The sequence below is a fragment of the Neodiprion virginianus genome, chromosome 4 (genome assembly GCF_021901495.1).
Source record: "Neodiprion virginianus isolate iyNeoVirg1 chromosome 4, iyNeoVirg1.1, whole genome shotgun sequence".
NCBI lineage: Eukaryota > Metazoa > Arthropoda > Insecta > Hymenoptera > Diprionidae > Neodiprion > Neodiprion virginianus.
In genome coordinates this window covers 33,632,791-33,650,351 of record NC_060880.1, presented here as the reverse complement: position 1 = coordinate 33,650,351, position 17,561 = coordinate 33,632,791, and the positions used below count along the sequence as shown (strand labels likewise).

At 45.1% G+C, this 17,561-nt stretch overlaps 1 protein-coding gene across 2 annotated transcripts in view; it reads left to right on the top strand.

Moving 5' to 3' along the window:
* Window positions 1-2,702: 2,702 nt before the first annotated feature.
* LOC124303862 (homeotic protein distal-less) overlaps window positions 2,703-17,561 on the top strand; it is a 58,322-nt gene continuing 43,463 nt past the window's right edge. Inside the window, exons 1-2 of one of the 2 annotated variants that reach the window (XM_046761629.1) lie at window positions 2,703-4,843; window positions 12,424-12,647. In XM_046761629.1, the coding sequence (XP_046617585.1) occupies window positions 4,363-4,843; window positions 12,424-12,647 (705 nt within the window). In that variant the 5' untranslated portion in view covers window positions 2,703-4,362. Of the gene's footprint in view, window positions 4,844-12,405; window positions 12,648-17,561 lie in introns of both variants that reach the window. The other variant, XM_046761628.1, reaches the window with a different exon arrangement.

Sequence of the window (17,561 nt, the reverse complement as noted above, 5' to 3'; positions counted from 1 at the left end):
ACGGCATTCAACTGTGTTGTAAATACAACTGCAAAAATATCTGTTCGCGTACATGTCGCGACGATTGGGGTTTGACAACGGGATAAGATTGATCCTGCGGGAAAGCAAGGGCAATACGATACACACGAGCGTAGAAAATTTATAAGATATACCCATGTCGAATGATAATATCTAACCGCGACCCAGCATTTCGAGGCTGTAGAAATTCGAGGGTTCCTCGACATAATTTTCAACAATAACTCACACCTACTTAGATTAAGAGCCGCAATTTCGTCAGCACTTGTTACTATCAAATATGGCGCTAGCTGCGGGCTCTCGGTGGAGAGTTTTGGACCGCGGTCAAATTATAGTCCTCGATCCAACTGGAGGTAAGTATTGTTTTGTAGCCGGCCATGGTGCCAGGCTGGACTCAGCTCGGACCGTCTTGCACTTTCGAGCTTTTTGACTACTCTGATTGCTGGGAAGAGTCACTGACTTTCGGGGTTGTGATTAAATACTCCGCACTGACGCTGCGGTGATTTACTACCGCGATTTCGGGCTTTGAGACATGGTTTCGAAATCGGATGCAGATTCACTTTAGATTCAGTTTTTTAGTGGAAAGAACGAGCAACTTTGCAATCCGCTATTGTAAAGTAAAGCGAAGCTTGTGGGCAAAGGTGACATTTTACCTCATGCCGAACTGCAATATTGGTAATTAAACATCGATGTTCAGAAGTTGCGTTGATGCTGGATTTGAGTAATGATCATACCGGATATGGAATATGCCAATTTCCGTGTCTGATTTGAGTTCAAATACATCGTCGAGTATAAATTGGTTTCGCAAAAATTGATAGGCACGAATTGAGCTATCGCAATTCATGCTCTTTGTACAGACGAGCATCTACAGGTATAATATGGAAAATCGTGTGCATGTGTGTAGCTGCCGGATGCGAGTTGCGCGGTCAAACAAAATTACACGGAGTTCCATGGAATTGTTTTGCACATCGAGAGAACTTTGTCCGTTTGTATAATTTCATATTCTTAAAATCAGGTGTGGAGGATGGACGAATTGAACGTTTATATAATCACGAAGTAGTCGTCGTCGAGTATAGACAAGAAAATTATGGAGTTTCTCAACCTGCACGGTGCAAAATATGTCTGAGAATATTGATATTCAATAAAATAATAGGAGTTATATTACACAACGAGCTTTTACCTTTCACTCACACTTGATCCAAAATTTATAACATTTGCGAATTGCCTCATTCTTTTTGCCGGGTGAAAAAAATGTTGTTTTTCAACGCTGTAGAACACGTCAAAATAATCTTTTTTTCAACGATATAATCTTCCGCGATTCTGTATCACGTATTCAAGAGAAAGTCAACCGCATCATGTCATCTGATAATCCACAATCTATCACGTCAATTGTGTTTTCCTGGCTGAATCAAGGCTTCGAGTCGTGACGTGTCAATCAGTTCCAGTTGACGAATACAATTGTTTGTAACAGTCAGTGACTCTCGTTGAAAGATTTTAATTTCGACCGGCGTTGAATAACGAGTCATGATATTTTCTCGGAAGCCCGCAAGAATATATTTCTGACAGAGTCAAAGGGTTTTCAAAATTGATTCGAAGAAAACGATTGGATAAGCACACTGCACTGTAAGATAAATAAAACAAAAAATGCCAGGTGGATTTCTGTTGAATATTTTTTTGGTGTTAATCTAACGCTATTCGATGTCATTCTGATACAACTTGTCGTCAATCTGACACTATCTAGGTTGACGTTCAGGTTCCGAATCGACCACAAAAATTGTTCTATAGTAGCCAGAACACCGGTTACTCTCAGTAAATTTTAACACCGCCAATTTTTTATAGCGTGGCAAATATTACCATTCCCCAAGCTGCGCGACTTCGGAGTCAAGTCCAAGGCTTAAACTTGAATCGAACGGGTTGCGCGTCTGAATGGACCCAAGTTCAAGTTTACCGGGGTGCCGCGCAGGGCGCGGAGTTCAGGAGTAATAGCTAATCGGGTATATTGTCGTCGGCCCCTCGGAGGCTGGAGCCCGAGGAGTCAGGGAGGGTTGCAGGTTGTTGCGGAGGCGAGGTTGAACCCGAAATTATAAAAAAATTGCGGAGGACCGCGGTAGCTTGGATCGTCACGTATCGGTATCAGCGCCATGCTAATTGCCGATCGGCCAAGAGGCGTCGTCGTTGCACCGTCGGCGGCACTTGAAAAGTTGTCTTGCACTGAAACGAAGAATTAACGGGTTCCCCTCCCCTCCCGTTGCCCCGAAGCGGAAAGCGGCGGCGGCGAATAACCGGGTGTCCATTGCAGCTTCCGGATTTAACCGTAGTCAATATCGGGCGAAAGAAGGCCCGACGACGTGAGTCAAGACCGTGTAACCTAGGGTAGTATCTCCGGGATGCTGGGACTCCGAGGAGCGGTATTGCCGGGAACTCCTATTCCGGGTGTCCGGGAAGTCGAGGGGGGCAGAACCGCGCGGCGCCGGCCCAGGGAGACCATAATGGCCTCCAGCGGGCCAATCGGATCCCTCGACGTCACGCGGCTGTGGAGGGGAGACAGCGGCGCGTCCAATCAGCGCTCCGCTCGGCTCGGTGGGCGGGGCGTAGCGGTGGCGCCGCGGTGGCGAGTTTCGGAAGCTCGGTGGAGCACGGGGAGCGGCCGAGGCTTCATTATGTATCATTATACGTGGTCGCAGCGAACGGTGTGCACTGCTGCAACAGTCTACTCGCGTGTGTCTCTGTCTCTGTCCACGGTCGGCTCGCCGAGTGCCAAACTGAAGGGGCGAACGGGAGATCGCGGTGTGCGCGAAAGAAGGCCTGAATCGACTCACGGTTTTCTCGACAAATTTGGAGTAAAATTTTTCGCGATCAAAGACGTTCGAGGCGACCGCGACGCCGCGCTAAACCACCTACGAAGGCCCCTGTTGCCCGTCGACAACTGCACCAGCTCTCGCTGAACCGTTTTGTGAATACAGTACGCGCGAGCACCTTAATATCAAAATTGCAGGACAATTATTATAAATGACCCGTAATTACGATTGTTCCAGGCGACACACACTTATTTACTCCCCCCGGTTTCTCGGGCCGCTGCCTAATTTAACCCTTGCTTCTGGAAATTCGTGTAATTCGGACAAATTGGTCGTATAAATAAATGCAATATATTACACGTACGCGAACAAATTAATCTTTTAGCGAACGGGTTCGTCCGACTTGTGATGTAGGTACGGCTCTTGTTAACGTGAAAACTGAGCGACGAACTTGCGAGAAAACTTGTGTGAGGATTTTTTTCAATCGAGTGTTAAAAATTTTTTACACCGTTTCATCGTCCGTGGTCGCTGGCCGTCGCCACGTTTTGCCGATATTACGATTCCACCGCGATTAGGTTTTACTCGTTCTCCTCGTTTCTGCCAAAACAGTGTCCGACAGTGACTATGTTTCGGTTCTTCGTCAGCTGTCCGAGTTCAGCCCTGACCAAAGATCCATCAGTGTCGAGCTGACGTTCGGTGAATAGACAACCGATTGTCTAGAGTGCTCCCGCAGGCCTTCTTCTCCAAGGATCGTTCGATTTTTCCAGAATTTTGGATTTGGATTTGACCATAATTTAATACCAACCCTCCCCGCCAGGGATGAGAGGAATACTAATTCAGTGACAATTAAAAATAGTTTCCACAACTTACGTATTGGTTGTTGTTGTCTAAATTCTTAAACCAAAAAGGATCTCGTGCAGTGACCGTTAAACTCAGTGATCGAAACATTATACAGATTCAAATAACAACGAATAGTATAATTGTTAATAATCAGTGTCGGTACAATAACATTAAAAAAAAAAAAATACTCCAGCAATGCTCCAGAGTGAAAAGAAACCGGTGACGAAGCTTTTCTGGAAATAACCCGTCGATATAGCGGTAAGAAAAATAATCTCGTCGAGCTTCAAGTTCCCACCCTTGTACGAGGCATGAGAAGAGCGAGGACGAACACCGCAGCGTTTCGGACTTAATAAAAAAAAAAGTGCGGTAGAGGCAGAGAAGAAGCGGTAAACCACCGAGCATTCGAAGCGAGGCGAGGAAAACCGCGTCGCCCGAATAAGAATATCCGTCCTGCGGTAAATGCGCGGCCCTCGTCTGTCAGAGCGATTATCGAGGCGTAGTTGAGGCCCTGTTTGAGGCCAGCCCCAAAATTCGGGCCCCGAGCGGCATCGGGGCGTCGGCGACGGCGACGGCAAGAGGCGGCTGCGGCGGCGTCGGCCTTGTGTCAACGGTGGAGCGACCGGGAAGTACAACGACGCTTAACTTCACGGACCTGGGTAGCCCCTTCGGGGCGGGCGACCCGTGTCCGTCGAGCACCCCGACGCCGAACAGCATGAGCGGGGGCCCGTCGGGGGGCGGGGGCGGCGGAGGTGGAGGCGGAGGCGGCAGCGGCGGATCGGATATGGAGCAGCATCTCCACCACGCGGGTCTGGGCTCGGTGACGCCAGGGCCGGCGGGAAACGGGGGCGACAGCGCATCGAGCACGCCGGTTTCCCAATCGGGGAAGTCGGCGTTCATCGAGCTGCAGCACAACAACCTCTACAACCCGGCCAGCCTCCGGGGCGGCTATCCCGGGGGACACAACGTCCCCGGCTCCCATCAGTTTTCCCATCAGGTCGGATCCCTCGGGCACCAGGGATCCGCTCCCGGAGGCGGGAACCAGCAACACGCCGAAAGCGGCTTTCCCAGTCCCCGATCGGCCCTGGCCGGCTACCCCTTCGCCCCCATGCATCAGCACAACACCTACGGATATCACCTTGGATCCTACGCGCCCCAGTGTCCATCCCCGCCCAAGGATGGCGAGTACCCGAACTGTAAGTATTTTATTCTTCCTTCGTGCCTGCGGCGTTGACGAGAATCTCGTTGGTTTAACGATCGAGCGGGATCGGACGGGAAATAATCGCGGTGAATCCAGGGATCGATCGACCTGCGGGTTGACGCGCTCGCCGTTCCGTTCGCAGCGAATGTTGTACCTAACGCGCGAATTGATATCGTTTCATCTTCACCCTCGTTAATCAGACGCGTTAAATTAATTGCCTACCCGCCGTACAGAAGTGTCGGGGAAAACGAATGAGTTAGATTCACGATAGCTTTTTTTTCCACAGAGATAAGGCTGAAGGGGATGACGAACTCGAACAATTTTTACTTATCCCTCTTCTCACTCGGATCTGGAAGATTCACGTGTAATAAAATTTAACATTTTATTAGATGTGGGAAATTTTACGCGGAATTGAATCGCGGCCAAGTGGGAGAGTTGTACGTGATCCTGGGGAGGCGAAGTCGTGACAATCGGTCGTAAGGCTGCGGTTACAGGGAAACTAGCGAATCTAAGAGGAGTGAAAGAACAATATAAACGACCAGGATAAAAAACGAGAAGAAAGAAGGACTTGTAGCAAGGAAAAAAAAAAAAAAAAACGTTATCTACTGAAATATGAAAAAGAATAACTGCCGTGAATGTAACGAAAGACGCAGTAGCGGATGACACGCGACGAGAAACGGCAGCCACTGCGTTATTTTTAACAGTTACAAGTGTCACCCCGGTATTTCTGTTTCTTTTTCTTCTTCTTCTTCTTCTTCTACTTCTTTTGTATTCCTCCTGAAACGGTAGCGGAGCGCTCGAGGTTCTCGATAGTAAAAGAGCCGCTTTCATCGTAAAAACTGAGACATTTTTCTGCTCTAACTTGTGTCCCAAAGTAAAGATGAAACCAGGAAGAAAAGAGAAAAAGTATGTATACATAGGTCAATAAAATTTACGACCTGTACCAGGGGGGCCAAATAGCAATGATTTATTAGACATTCGTCGTGTATATATCTATAACAAGTGCGGAACACAAGGTTCCTCAAACTATTCCCAACGGTGGCGAGTAGGCACCGATAGAGTCGTAAACTTTGCGGGGTTTCGGTATGCTAATTTGCGCTAGCCGGGCGAAAGAGAGGCGAAAAAAAACGGATACCATCGATATCTGTAACGGTCAGGTAAAAACTGAAAACGCACAATACGTTTCACCGACCGTGATTTACACTGCAGGGAAATTTCACAGAGCCGAGATAAGACCGTGACGAGGACGAGTCGCGCGGAATATTCCTGGAGCGTAATAAGGCGCGGGAAAAAATTTCGGTACCAGACAGGAATTGCGAGTTGAGAATTGAAGAAAAGAAAAATGTTCGCGGCAACGTGATGTACCCATTAAATATTATTCGAGCAACATATAATCCGCAGTGGTAATCTCGAGAGGGTTCGAAGTCTGGAGTGCGCGATTTGCAGAATTTACAACCCAAGACTTGCTACACTTACGGCGTATTTAGCTGCTCGTTAAACGTACTTGCAGTGCGATGCGCCGGTGCAGCTGGTCGAGATTTTTAATTTTTTCTCTTACGTCTTCTTCCTCGGCTAAAAGACGCGCATCCGCGCGTTGAGCTCAAATCGGTGTTCCAGCGGGGAGGGAATAAAATGGCGAGAAATTGTTGAAAATTATCTCGAACCAATCGAGTCGAGAGTCGAGCGGGTATAGTGTAATTTTAGCGGACGACGTAAAAGAGGCACTAATGATCCAGCGGCGCTGGTCCGTTCATCGTCGACCTACTGTTGCGAGAACAGGAAGTAGACGAGGCGGCGTGCTTTATACGTACAAGCTAGACATAATGAAGAATTGAAAAATAGTTTACGTATTCCGGATAGTCACATGACGGCGCATTGTGCGACCCTCGAGGAGCAGGAGGCGGGGGAGGGAAATTTTCCTACCTATTTACGACTAATTAACTATTTCTTAGTTCCGCGGCGTGTGTATCTTCCACAGGTACCTGCCTTATGTATAACGCGACATGAAACTTGGCAGAATTTACTGCACGCAGAGAAGTTCGAGCGTATTACGCCGGATAAAATGAGAAAAAGGGTGCCCGTGTAGTTTTCATACCGTATCGACTATGTGTAAGGCTCAGATCTACGGTGAATACGCGGGTAACTCTTGCCTTACACTCCGTCAGATATTCATGAACCCCGGTGGCCATGCGATCGTCTTACATACGCCGACCCGTCGCATCTGCATATTCTCAAAGCATATCGCAGTTTATTCTTCCCTCTCCCGTCCCGTTCCCGCTTCACCTGTAATTTCATCCCTCTTTGCGTTCTTCCGCGCCCCTGTGCGGCTCTCGGCGTCGCGAACTTCTCTTGCCAGTATCTATGTATCTGCGTAACTATATTTTGACAAATTGCGATACTGCCAAATAAAAAACACATTCGCGCGGTCCGAAGGAATAACCAAGCCGCGATGTTCCCGGATCACGAAGAACTTGCGGAGGGAAAAAGTTTGTGGAAGAGTGCGTTGGTCGTTCGCTCGAAAACACCGGAGTTTGCTAAAGCGTTCAATGCCATGATTACCTCGGTGCAACTGCACGTGTGAACTTCGAGATTCGTTATCCGGCTATCGTACACTTTCGATACTTCCATCCGTAACAATCGCGCCGGTTATCCGACGTGAGATCATTTCGAATTAGCATTGAATATATGAAGACTGAAAATATGAGCCGTAACGATGCTCATCTATTACCTAGCCTGCCTGCGCTTCCATTGTTTGCCCTTTACCGCATACTAATTTGTCCCTATCGTAAAAAGTAATTTGTAAAAGATATAATTACAACGAAGATATACTCAGGTATCACTTTTACTTGTCATCGCGTCAGCTGATTCGGAACGTAGGTACCTACCCACGCAACACCGCCAAAATGGCGAAATTTTCATCATTCGTACTGTAACGAATTAAATATTTCTTATCGCGCGATGAAAGTCAGTACACGTCGTCTCCACTCACTCAATGCACCGTCGTAAATCACCAGATTTTGATGTTCAATTAGCGTTTGCCCGGCTTTAAGCACGGAAATATCGCTGCAACAATTTGACAAATCCTGCGAATCAGCGAGCGAATGATTTTATTGTTTCTAGTCGTACAGTTTTTGTTCACTACTCGCATCGGCTATCGCCTCGATGTTCCGTAGCCGCAGTATTTCGTATTGCCGACATGATATCGTGCCCTGAAAGAGGCAAAGGACGTGAAAATCTGAATGGCGAGAATTCGGCTTAACAAAATGCGCTTTTGGAAGTCCGACATGATCCTAGTCCAGTTTGGCTCAGGGGTCATTCAAAAGCTGCTCCGAATTAGTCCCGCAAAAACTGAGACAATGGAATTTGGATCGTTCGGTGGTTGATTCTCCTCCGTTGGTTCGCAGCAGTCGGCCGTCCCTTCGACGAGACTTGCAGGATGATGGATTAGGTATTAAATGGTTGTATTTACAAGGATTAGTCGGGCCCGGGTTTTCAAGTCTACCTGTTCCTCGGTCGCCGCTCGGACGAAATTCAGGGCAGATCCTTAAGCTCCGGGTGAAAATTTGCCTCTGAACGCTTTGTCAAGTGCTTTGTGGCGAAAACCGTGGCGACATTGAGAAATATTTCATTCCTCATAGTTAATAGGAAAGAATGCAGCGCAGCACACGCTAGATTTTCTGGTTACAGCCGCAAAATTCACTTTCATTTCCTACCCAGAGTTATATTTTTTTTTTCCGTTATCCTAAAAAGTGGAAATGGTTCGGGACTGTACACAGTGTAAAATACACCTACAGTAACGTGAAATAAAAATTTCCCCCGTTGCGCTTTTGCAGTGCTGCAGAGCATTGTGGACTTTCGTGTACCTACGGCGTGAATATTGCGCGATGTGTCGTGTCGCTGTTGCGGTCACACCCAGTTTTTAATAATTTTTCGTACACCAAACGCATGCGCGTGTCATACATGCGTTTGTTTATCTGTCAAATTAATCGCGCGTGCACAATATTATTTCACGGTTACGTCACGGTAGTTAATTACCCAAAATGAAAATCGATTCCGGCCGCGTTTCTTTGCTCCAGTGACGAGTTGCGGTTCGGGATTCGGGTTAATCGATCGCCCTTTGCACGATTTCATTTCACGCCTCGCGCACAGATTCCTGTCCAACTTTTCCTGTAGCCACAAACCTGCAGCTGCGATGAGAACCAGACCCTCGGTCTGCAAGCCTCGAACTATGTCAGATGCTTCGGAACGAACTGCTTCGAAATTCACTTCAAGGATCAAAATGTCCCGGGAGCTGTCGTCGTCGAGTATCGGAGATGAGGTCAGATACTCTAATTTCGAACCCTGTATCGTAATGTAATACAACACATACGACATTATGTTTTCCGACACAACTGGTATAATGTATTGTGCCTCTAAATACCGGAATAGAATCAAGCCGAGTACCTATACTTGTACGGCTCCTGCGGTAATAAACTGCAGTTATATGACGGTATACGCCTAGTATGGTACTTGTTCGAGCAAACCGCGAACACGATTTAATCAGTTGACTAATTAATTACCGCTCATCACGGAATTAGCACGTGCAATTACCGAGATTATAATGTTGCTCTTGTTTTGTAGGTACAAGCTATTTGTACACCGTAAGTCACCCGCTATAATTCCATATTCGTCCGATCCGTTGTACCGCCGTTCGTTCGGGTAACAAGACTTACGTTGCAATACAGCTATAAGCACGGAAGTGGATGGTGACGTTGTTATTTCGCGCGGGATTTTGCACACGCACTTGAAGCTTTTGCCGAATCGTAACGAGCGTGCGATTTTTGAATTGAATTAGATTCTTTTGGGATGATCCGTCCCCTCTGAATTTTTGCTCAGCGATTATTTTCAATTGTAGAAAGTTTGACGGTTGAGAAGTAATACTTTTCAAGTGTTCGTCAAATCAAAACAATCGTAAGCCATGGCGATTTTCTTGGAGTGAAAAGAATTGAAAAAAAAAAAAATTATAAACAAGAGTTCAGATGAAAATTTTTCCATTTCGATCTGGTTGAAAACGGTACAAATAAAATGGCAAATAACGCATTCGATTTCAATCTGTAACGAGTCGTTTTATGTAGATAATAATTTTTTATTCTTCTACTGGATTAATTGATTTTTTTATCATGTCGGAATCGTTGAATTTTTCAAGATCGTACTGATATTGATTTCAACAAACAAATAACAATATTGAATCGATTATTACGAAAGAAAACATTTGTTCCGATAAATTTGTGTAAAACAGTTTTGTTAAAGAAATTAGCCGTTCAATTCCATCGTGGAGTGAAATTAAGCCAGTCTGCTAAATTTTTTAACTGTTTTAAACCGGTTTGAAATGATCATAAACCGATATCGAAGCTCTTGTTCGTAATTTAAATCTTTCTTTTTTGCATTCATAGCAGAATCGCCGTAGGTTAAAAAGGCAATATATCGCAGGAATAAAGTATTGATTTTCAACTGTACAACCTCCCTACTAATTGTATGCATCAAAAACTATTCTCCTCTGTATCTATTCCACGAACAATAATATATTGCACCTTGCTGCTGAATTTTTGACTTTGAAAATACTTCCATTGTGCTAAGCCAATTTTCTGAAACAATGGGACAGGCAGTGGGGCGCTTTGGGCCCAGTGGGGGTTCCGGGCTGATGGGGCGAGGGCCTTGGCCAACTCAGACTTGGCCTTTTACCGTCACGTGTCGCTCTTTCTCGTGGTTAGTTAATTGTCAACGATATTTTGTACGAAAAAATTACAAAAAAAAAGAAACCTTGAAGTTACGTCGTCGATCGTATCTTTTCTCCCAGACGGAGTCGAGTTTCGGAGACAAGAAATTCAAGTTCATATAATTCGATAAGAATCAATTGATTCTAATCGTGGCTCAATGAAAAACAGGACTAGCTATGCAGCCGCGGCATTTTACAACAAGGGAAAACTAGCTCATGATAGGAAAATTTACGGTTATTGTAAATACGAGACCAGTTGTATAGTACATAAATAATAGTGTATATAACTACATGAAAAGATTGGAACCAGTTACGCGCTGTGACTTAGAGGCAATAAATTCGAATCACGTGATTAATAAATTGAACAAGTATGACAAACAGTGCAGTAGATTGTCTCACGGGTAGCATTGAAGAGAAGTAAGATAAGATCATGTGCCGAAAATTCGGAATTTGACGAACAACGTTGATCGCGAAAACTCGTGTTCGATATACCTGAAATCAATCTTTTGAACAAATTGCAGTATAACTTGATAAAATGAATTCAACGGAGAAGGTTCCCTCCTTAACTTTCTTATCTATTACCATTGCAATCGTCGTAAAAATGTTTGACAAATGTATCAAGAAAATGTCTACCTTCGTTATTGCGTAAGAAATTAATTGACGCGCCTACGACGGATATTTAAGATGTTTTCGTGAATCGTTAAGAGTAGAAACTCAGAGTCGTAAAATTCTTTCCAACGTAATATCCAAAGAAATTTGTTAATAACATACTAATCCTCGTGACACATAAAATATATAATATAATATAACACGCACACGTGGGAAGAAAAAGCTCGCACATACAGGACGAGTCGGGTTCTAACGGTGGCACTAACCTAGGGAGGAGGGGAATAATGGGGCTTATGTAACCTAAGAATTGCATGGCTGCCTGCAACGTACGAGTGTACATAACCCGACGTGTGTATACGAGGAAGGTGAGGGCGGTGTGTGGGACACGGATAGACGAGGAGGAGGAGGAAAAGAGTACGGGCCGGTTGGCGGTTGTAAAATTTCTTATCGAGTTCTGGTTCCACGCGCGCACACCCGTATGTGTATTTTTTGCCTTCTAATTTCGAGCGCAATTTCAAACTGTATTACGTTTGTTCACACGAGCTATTATTCTTACCCACTGATCGTAGCAAACGCGGCGCGCGATTTTCCCCTCGCACCGTTGCTCCGATGGAAATAACGTCAAGTAATTAGCCCCGATCAATTACCATGTAAATGATACACACGGTTCATTTTTACAACCTGAATGAATGAATGAATGAATGAATGAACGAACGAACGAATGAACGAACCAGCGTTAACGTAGTCCACAGCTTTATAATTCAGTGTTAACATTTAACCGGTACTTAATTAAATTGGCAGAATAATTTATGCCTGGGTTGGGTATACGCGTATCATATACACACACGTGTATGCATTCGCGTATGTTCAATCTCGTTTCGCACGTCGTATAACCTGTAACAATGTTGAACAACTGTTGAAAAAGTAAAGACACTGGGACGAAACTTCCGTATGTTCGTTGCGTTAATTTTCTCCGTTCGCGATCTTCGCAGCTTTCTCTCTAATTCGGGGACAGCTTTTTTTAGAAACTCAAACTCGGCTTGAGACCGGAGGAAGAATAGCCGAGTTCGCGAACTTGTTAAAGAGCCGAGAAATTAAGGGCCTTTGGCGCGAAGTTGAGGCCGCTCGCGGTTAGCTGTTAACTCTTGGCCAGACTGACTCTGGGGCGAGAAAAATTTCGAGGGTTGATGTAGGGTGGTGCCTGTTCGCAGACCTCTCCCCGTTGGGCGACAAGAGCGGCTCCCTGGTGGACGAGCTTGGCGGTGGTGGCGGTGGATCCTTGAGGAACGGAAAGGGGAAGAAAATGAGGAAACCAAGGACGATCTACAGCAGCCTTCAACTACAACAGCTTAACAGGAGGTTCCAGAGAACACAGTACCTCGCTCTTCCCGAAAGAGCAGAACTCGCCGCCAGTCTTGGACTTACGCAGACACAAGTGAGTCTAGTCATTTTTTGCAATTCATTCGAAGAGGTTTTTGGATAGGAATGAAAATATGGGAGAAGCAACGCGACGACTGTAGTCGGTAAAATCAATCTTGGCAGGGTAAGGAAGCAAGAGTTCGAACATATTTTCTCAGGAATTAGAATTAATGAAAATCTATAAAAAGGAAATGATGAAATTATAAAAATAAAAATTATAGGTGCAATAATAACGATTTGACAATTTTATATTCGGGACAATGTTTAGTTTTGTTAAACAAAATTGAACACAACCTACGAAACGTTGCATCGATACGCAACCAGGAAGATTACTCAAATTGTTCTGAACGTAATCCTTTTGTGCAAAAAAGTTTTATACCACAATCAGAAAGATTCCGTTGTAAATACGAAACCAGATGTGCGGAGTGAAATCGGTTTTTCAGGATTGTGATCGCATTAACGAGTGTAAATAATTTCTTAGTATATAGCAGATTATTCCTATCAATTCGAACGATCAGTCGAGCAGGGTGAAATAACCTTTTTTTTCTGCATTAAATAATACTGTCCGATGAAAACAGATGTTTATCTCCGGCAGATAATCAACAAGTCATTGTTTGCTTGGATCAGAATATTAGATTTTCTCCGCATAGCGAAGCTGTTCCAAACATCAAATTTTTTATTGCATCGACATTCCCCAGTCCTTGTTGGATATAAAAAGTTTCACTTCAAAATGACCGAAAAACTCTACAATAAATTTGATTTTCGTGACATGTACTTGAAAATCGGCTTTACGCCCCGATAATTATTTTTGACCGGCACTCGAGCGGTCCGCGATCATCTGGCGGTTCAAGACCAGGAGCCGAGAGGATGAATCGTAAATATCGGCGATCCCCGAGGGGCCGTAACGAGCGTAATGCGGCCCCAGGTGGTCGGTATTACACACCGCGGATAAACAGCTGAGCTGATCGTCTCTCGCGCGAACCGGACAATCCAGAGTCGGATGACCGCGCTGTTCCGTATCGCGTACGCATGTTCCGAAATTTATAGCCACCTTGTTAAATCGCCCTTCGGCATCCCGGAGAATGGCGTAACTCTATCTGCAGTCGGTGGCTGGTCAAGGCGTGTCTCTGTCTCATCTGTCTCGATAATAACGACAGATGCTCCGGTCATCTATATGTTCGGGTTACAATGACCGTGCGATGTCGGGGCTAATCTCTCTTCGGTCAGTCAGAAACAAACCGGGGCCTAAAAGTGCGGGGGAATTAATTGCACACTTATCGGTTCCCTCGTTAAACCCGATTCCTGGGGGGAACCGGGTGATGCTTGATTCGTGCTGAAAACCCAAGGTTACTGTTCAAGTCGACGAATCGGCCTGAATCATAAATTCGTAAAAGAGAAGAAACCGTTTTAAATGACCCCAGAAGCGTTTCTTGCGACAATGAAGTCGTGCATTCGTGAGTCGGCCTTAATTTTAACCTTATTGACGTTGCTTGGAAAAATGCAGACCTAATGTTGAAATTTGGTCAAATTTCCTTAATCACCCATCGCAAAAGGTGTGGAATTTTATTGGTGGATTATAGAGCAATGCAAAACAGCTGGGTCGATGAACAAAGCCTGCAGTCGGAGGTTACGAGGGCTGGCTGAACCCGCGATGTTAATAGCCGCGTCGGTCGTCGAGGAAAGAAAAAAAGGGTTCGAGACCGGATAATTCAATTAATCGAGAACTCCGGAAGTTACTCTTAATACACACTGCGACGCGTAATATGTTGTGTGGACGTGGGGGTTCGTCTTTAGTTGTACAACATGTTTAAAACCAACGACCTCGTACGTATGAACGGCGATGATCGAATTCCAAACTCAGCTGGCCTACTACAGGGCATTGCATGGGTCCGATGAATACAAAGTTGGAAAAAAGCTTTCGGAGCTTCAGGTGGTAAAGTACAGTTACACCGCCACCGGGAAATTGTAAGGAAAATTTGTTTTGGGATGAAGAGAAAAAAAAAAAAACGGATAAAGAAAGGAAAAACAGGAAGATATTGTTTGCGATTAGACACAAGACGGCTGAACAGGGCCTGACTGTCAGAGAGACACAATAGACTTCTTCGGTCCTTGCGGAGGCCTGTCGAATCGGAAAGTAGCCTTCGGCGAGAATCCGCGTAACTCCGCTCATCCTTCATGGTATTATAAAGCAGAAGAAGAAGCCCGGTCGCAGGCAGTTTCCACGCCGGTGGGACGAAGAACGGCAACAACAACAACAACAACAACAACAACAACAACAACAACAACAACAACAACAACAACGACAGCAGCAGCAGCTCGAACCTCGCGGTTCTCCGCGTTGCCGGCACCTTGTATACCCGCCTCTTCGTCGACGAATAACCGCTCGCCATCAGAGTCAGCGTGCGAGGTGCACACAGGAGGTACCATGAATAATCTGTAATCGCCCAATCAACCCGTTCGACCGAGAGCCAAGAGCTCGTTTCTTGTCATCCACGAGCTATCTCTGAGCTACTGGCATGGTGCTTCCACGAGCTTTTTTCCCCCCATCTCTTTTCGTAGGCAGTTATTTTTTCTCGTCGTCTCTCTCTCTCTCCCCCAATTTTTCTTCTCGGTATTTTACATTACATCGTTATTATGCCTACTCGATTCATTCCCTCGTTGTATAACTTCGATAGTTCATCGATTTAATCGGCCATAATAGGTACGCGATTCCCTGTATTACGAGTATCGTTACTACAAATCGGGTGATAGATGTTGTGAATTAGTTCGTTGTATACCGTGGATCGTACACACGTGTCGAGGGCGAGGAAAGGGAAACCCTGCGGTTCGGTAATCGTGGAACAATTCGAGCGCGTAAAAAGGCAGACGCCTAATGCGTCGTTCAGATTGTGCCGGAGGTATTAGATGACGACGACTCGATTGCGATCGATTGGGAAACGCGAGCCGGCTCCTGGTGTTTTGCTGGTTTGAAAAGAATTGTCGTTTTATAGCCGGCAGCTATGGAACATAAATCGACCCTTTCGGATTGTAATTGAAAAAACAAAATTGAAGAACCGCGTATCTGTAACACGATCGGCACACGAACATGTCGCGGGATATCAGTCATCCGTTTCCTCGTCCACGTTAACACATGCATACGGTATACTTGTACTACGTACCCGGGTCGATGGCAAAAACGACCACTACGACGACAGCTGCAGGCCGTCTCCTACTCACGCAAATACGTATATTATGTATACAGTATGTACCTACATAGCGCGTATCTATAGAAGAGAGGAATATCCACCCTGAGCTAAAATCCAAGGAACGATGCAGACGTTTAAAAACCGATGTACGTCCGACCTGGCGATCGATTTCGACCTCCGTGAACCATTGCTGCTCATAGTTGCGTCCTATCTGTTCTCTTTCACCACTGGCCATGAGATCTAGATGAACGAAGATGCCATTGTGAAGTGGGTTTTGTCGTTTCGCGTCAATTGATATAACTTGGATAAAAAACAATGCATTTTTCAACACAGGGATAGGAGCGAATTGAATCCGCATTACGACGATGATCTGTGTTAAACGAAGAGAAAGACTCGAACTTTGTGAATTGTACTTTTATTTTTTTCCTCCTCAACTACTTCCTGCCGCTACCATTTCCTGAACAATATATATTTCACAATGGACAATGGCGAGTCGAGAAGAGGGAAACAGTCGTATCGATGCGTGTGGATTCGAGCGCATGGCTCAGCCGAGTATCTAGCCGTCCACCTAGGTATGTACTCGCATATAATATCGCGGCATAGCGGTGAAATATTAAAACGGAAGAAGGTGTGCGCCGGTTGTATAAAATGCGCCGGAGGTTCTGACCTCGGGCGATTCACGAATATCGGCCGAAGGCGAATCGCATGCGAGGATCTGGCACCGTGATTTCCGCAAGAAGGAAAACGGAACGAAAAAAGAGGAAGAACTTGTGCACGTGTATCGTTCCTGCGCCCGTAACGCGGGCTGAGACTCATTCTTTCCGCAAAGTAGCGGGTGGCGGTAGATTCTTATCGTTACTCTTCCAGTTATTCGGGCTGTTCGCACGAACGGAATGCCACTTTCCGTTTCCGATTACTTTTCACGAGAGACTTTACACGCAGCAATATGGCAAAACTTGCCACTGCAATTCTATAAAAAAAAAAATCCAGGGAGAAAAAAAATGTAATTTAATTTTCTCATAGGACAGACCTTCCGTCTTCATTTGTGATTCACAATTTTACACATGTTTGACGAGGTATTGCTTAAATTTTGAATTTATCAATATTTTCGATAAAGTTTCGAATCGGAGGGCCATTCGATTGGATTGAAATCAAGCCAATGATACCTACCATTTATTTGATATTGTCTTCGGGTGACTTCTATTACGATTTTAATATCATCATGGGATTTTACATCACGGATAAGATCGCAACAACTTACTACGAATAATTGGAGATCGCCTACAACACTGGTCAATCATTGGATATCAATGAAAATCATTTGATAAACTTGAAAGCAACGAAAACACGCGATGACATAGAAATCATTGGAATGTTTATGAACTGAAGTAGTTCGGTTCATACGAGATAATATTATAATAAGCTTTGCATCGAAGTCGAAAAAAAGTCAATAATGTAATTTATCTCGACTGATTCCTCGTGAGTGATTTCCGAGAGTATTCCAGTCATACAAGTTCTTTCAATTGACGATTTGATTTCCCACTGTTAAATTTTTCACTGCCTCAAGTAAACATCCCTTCGTTCTGAACACCTCTGAGAATTGGACAGATGTTGGCAAAGAGAATCTGTCATTTACTCGTTCTGTTTCGCGTATCGCAAGTGGAGTCGCGGAGAAAGAAGAGAATAAAAAAAAAGAAGAAGAAAAAAAAAAAAAAAACTCAACTCAACTAGGAAATCGGTATCGA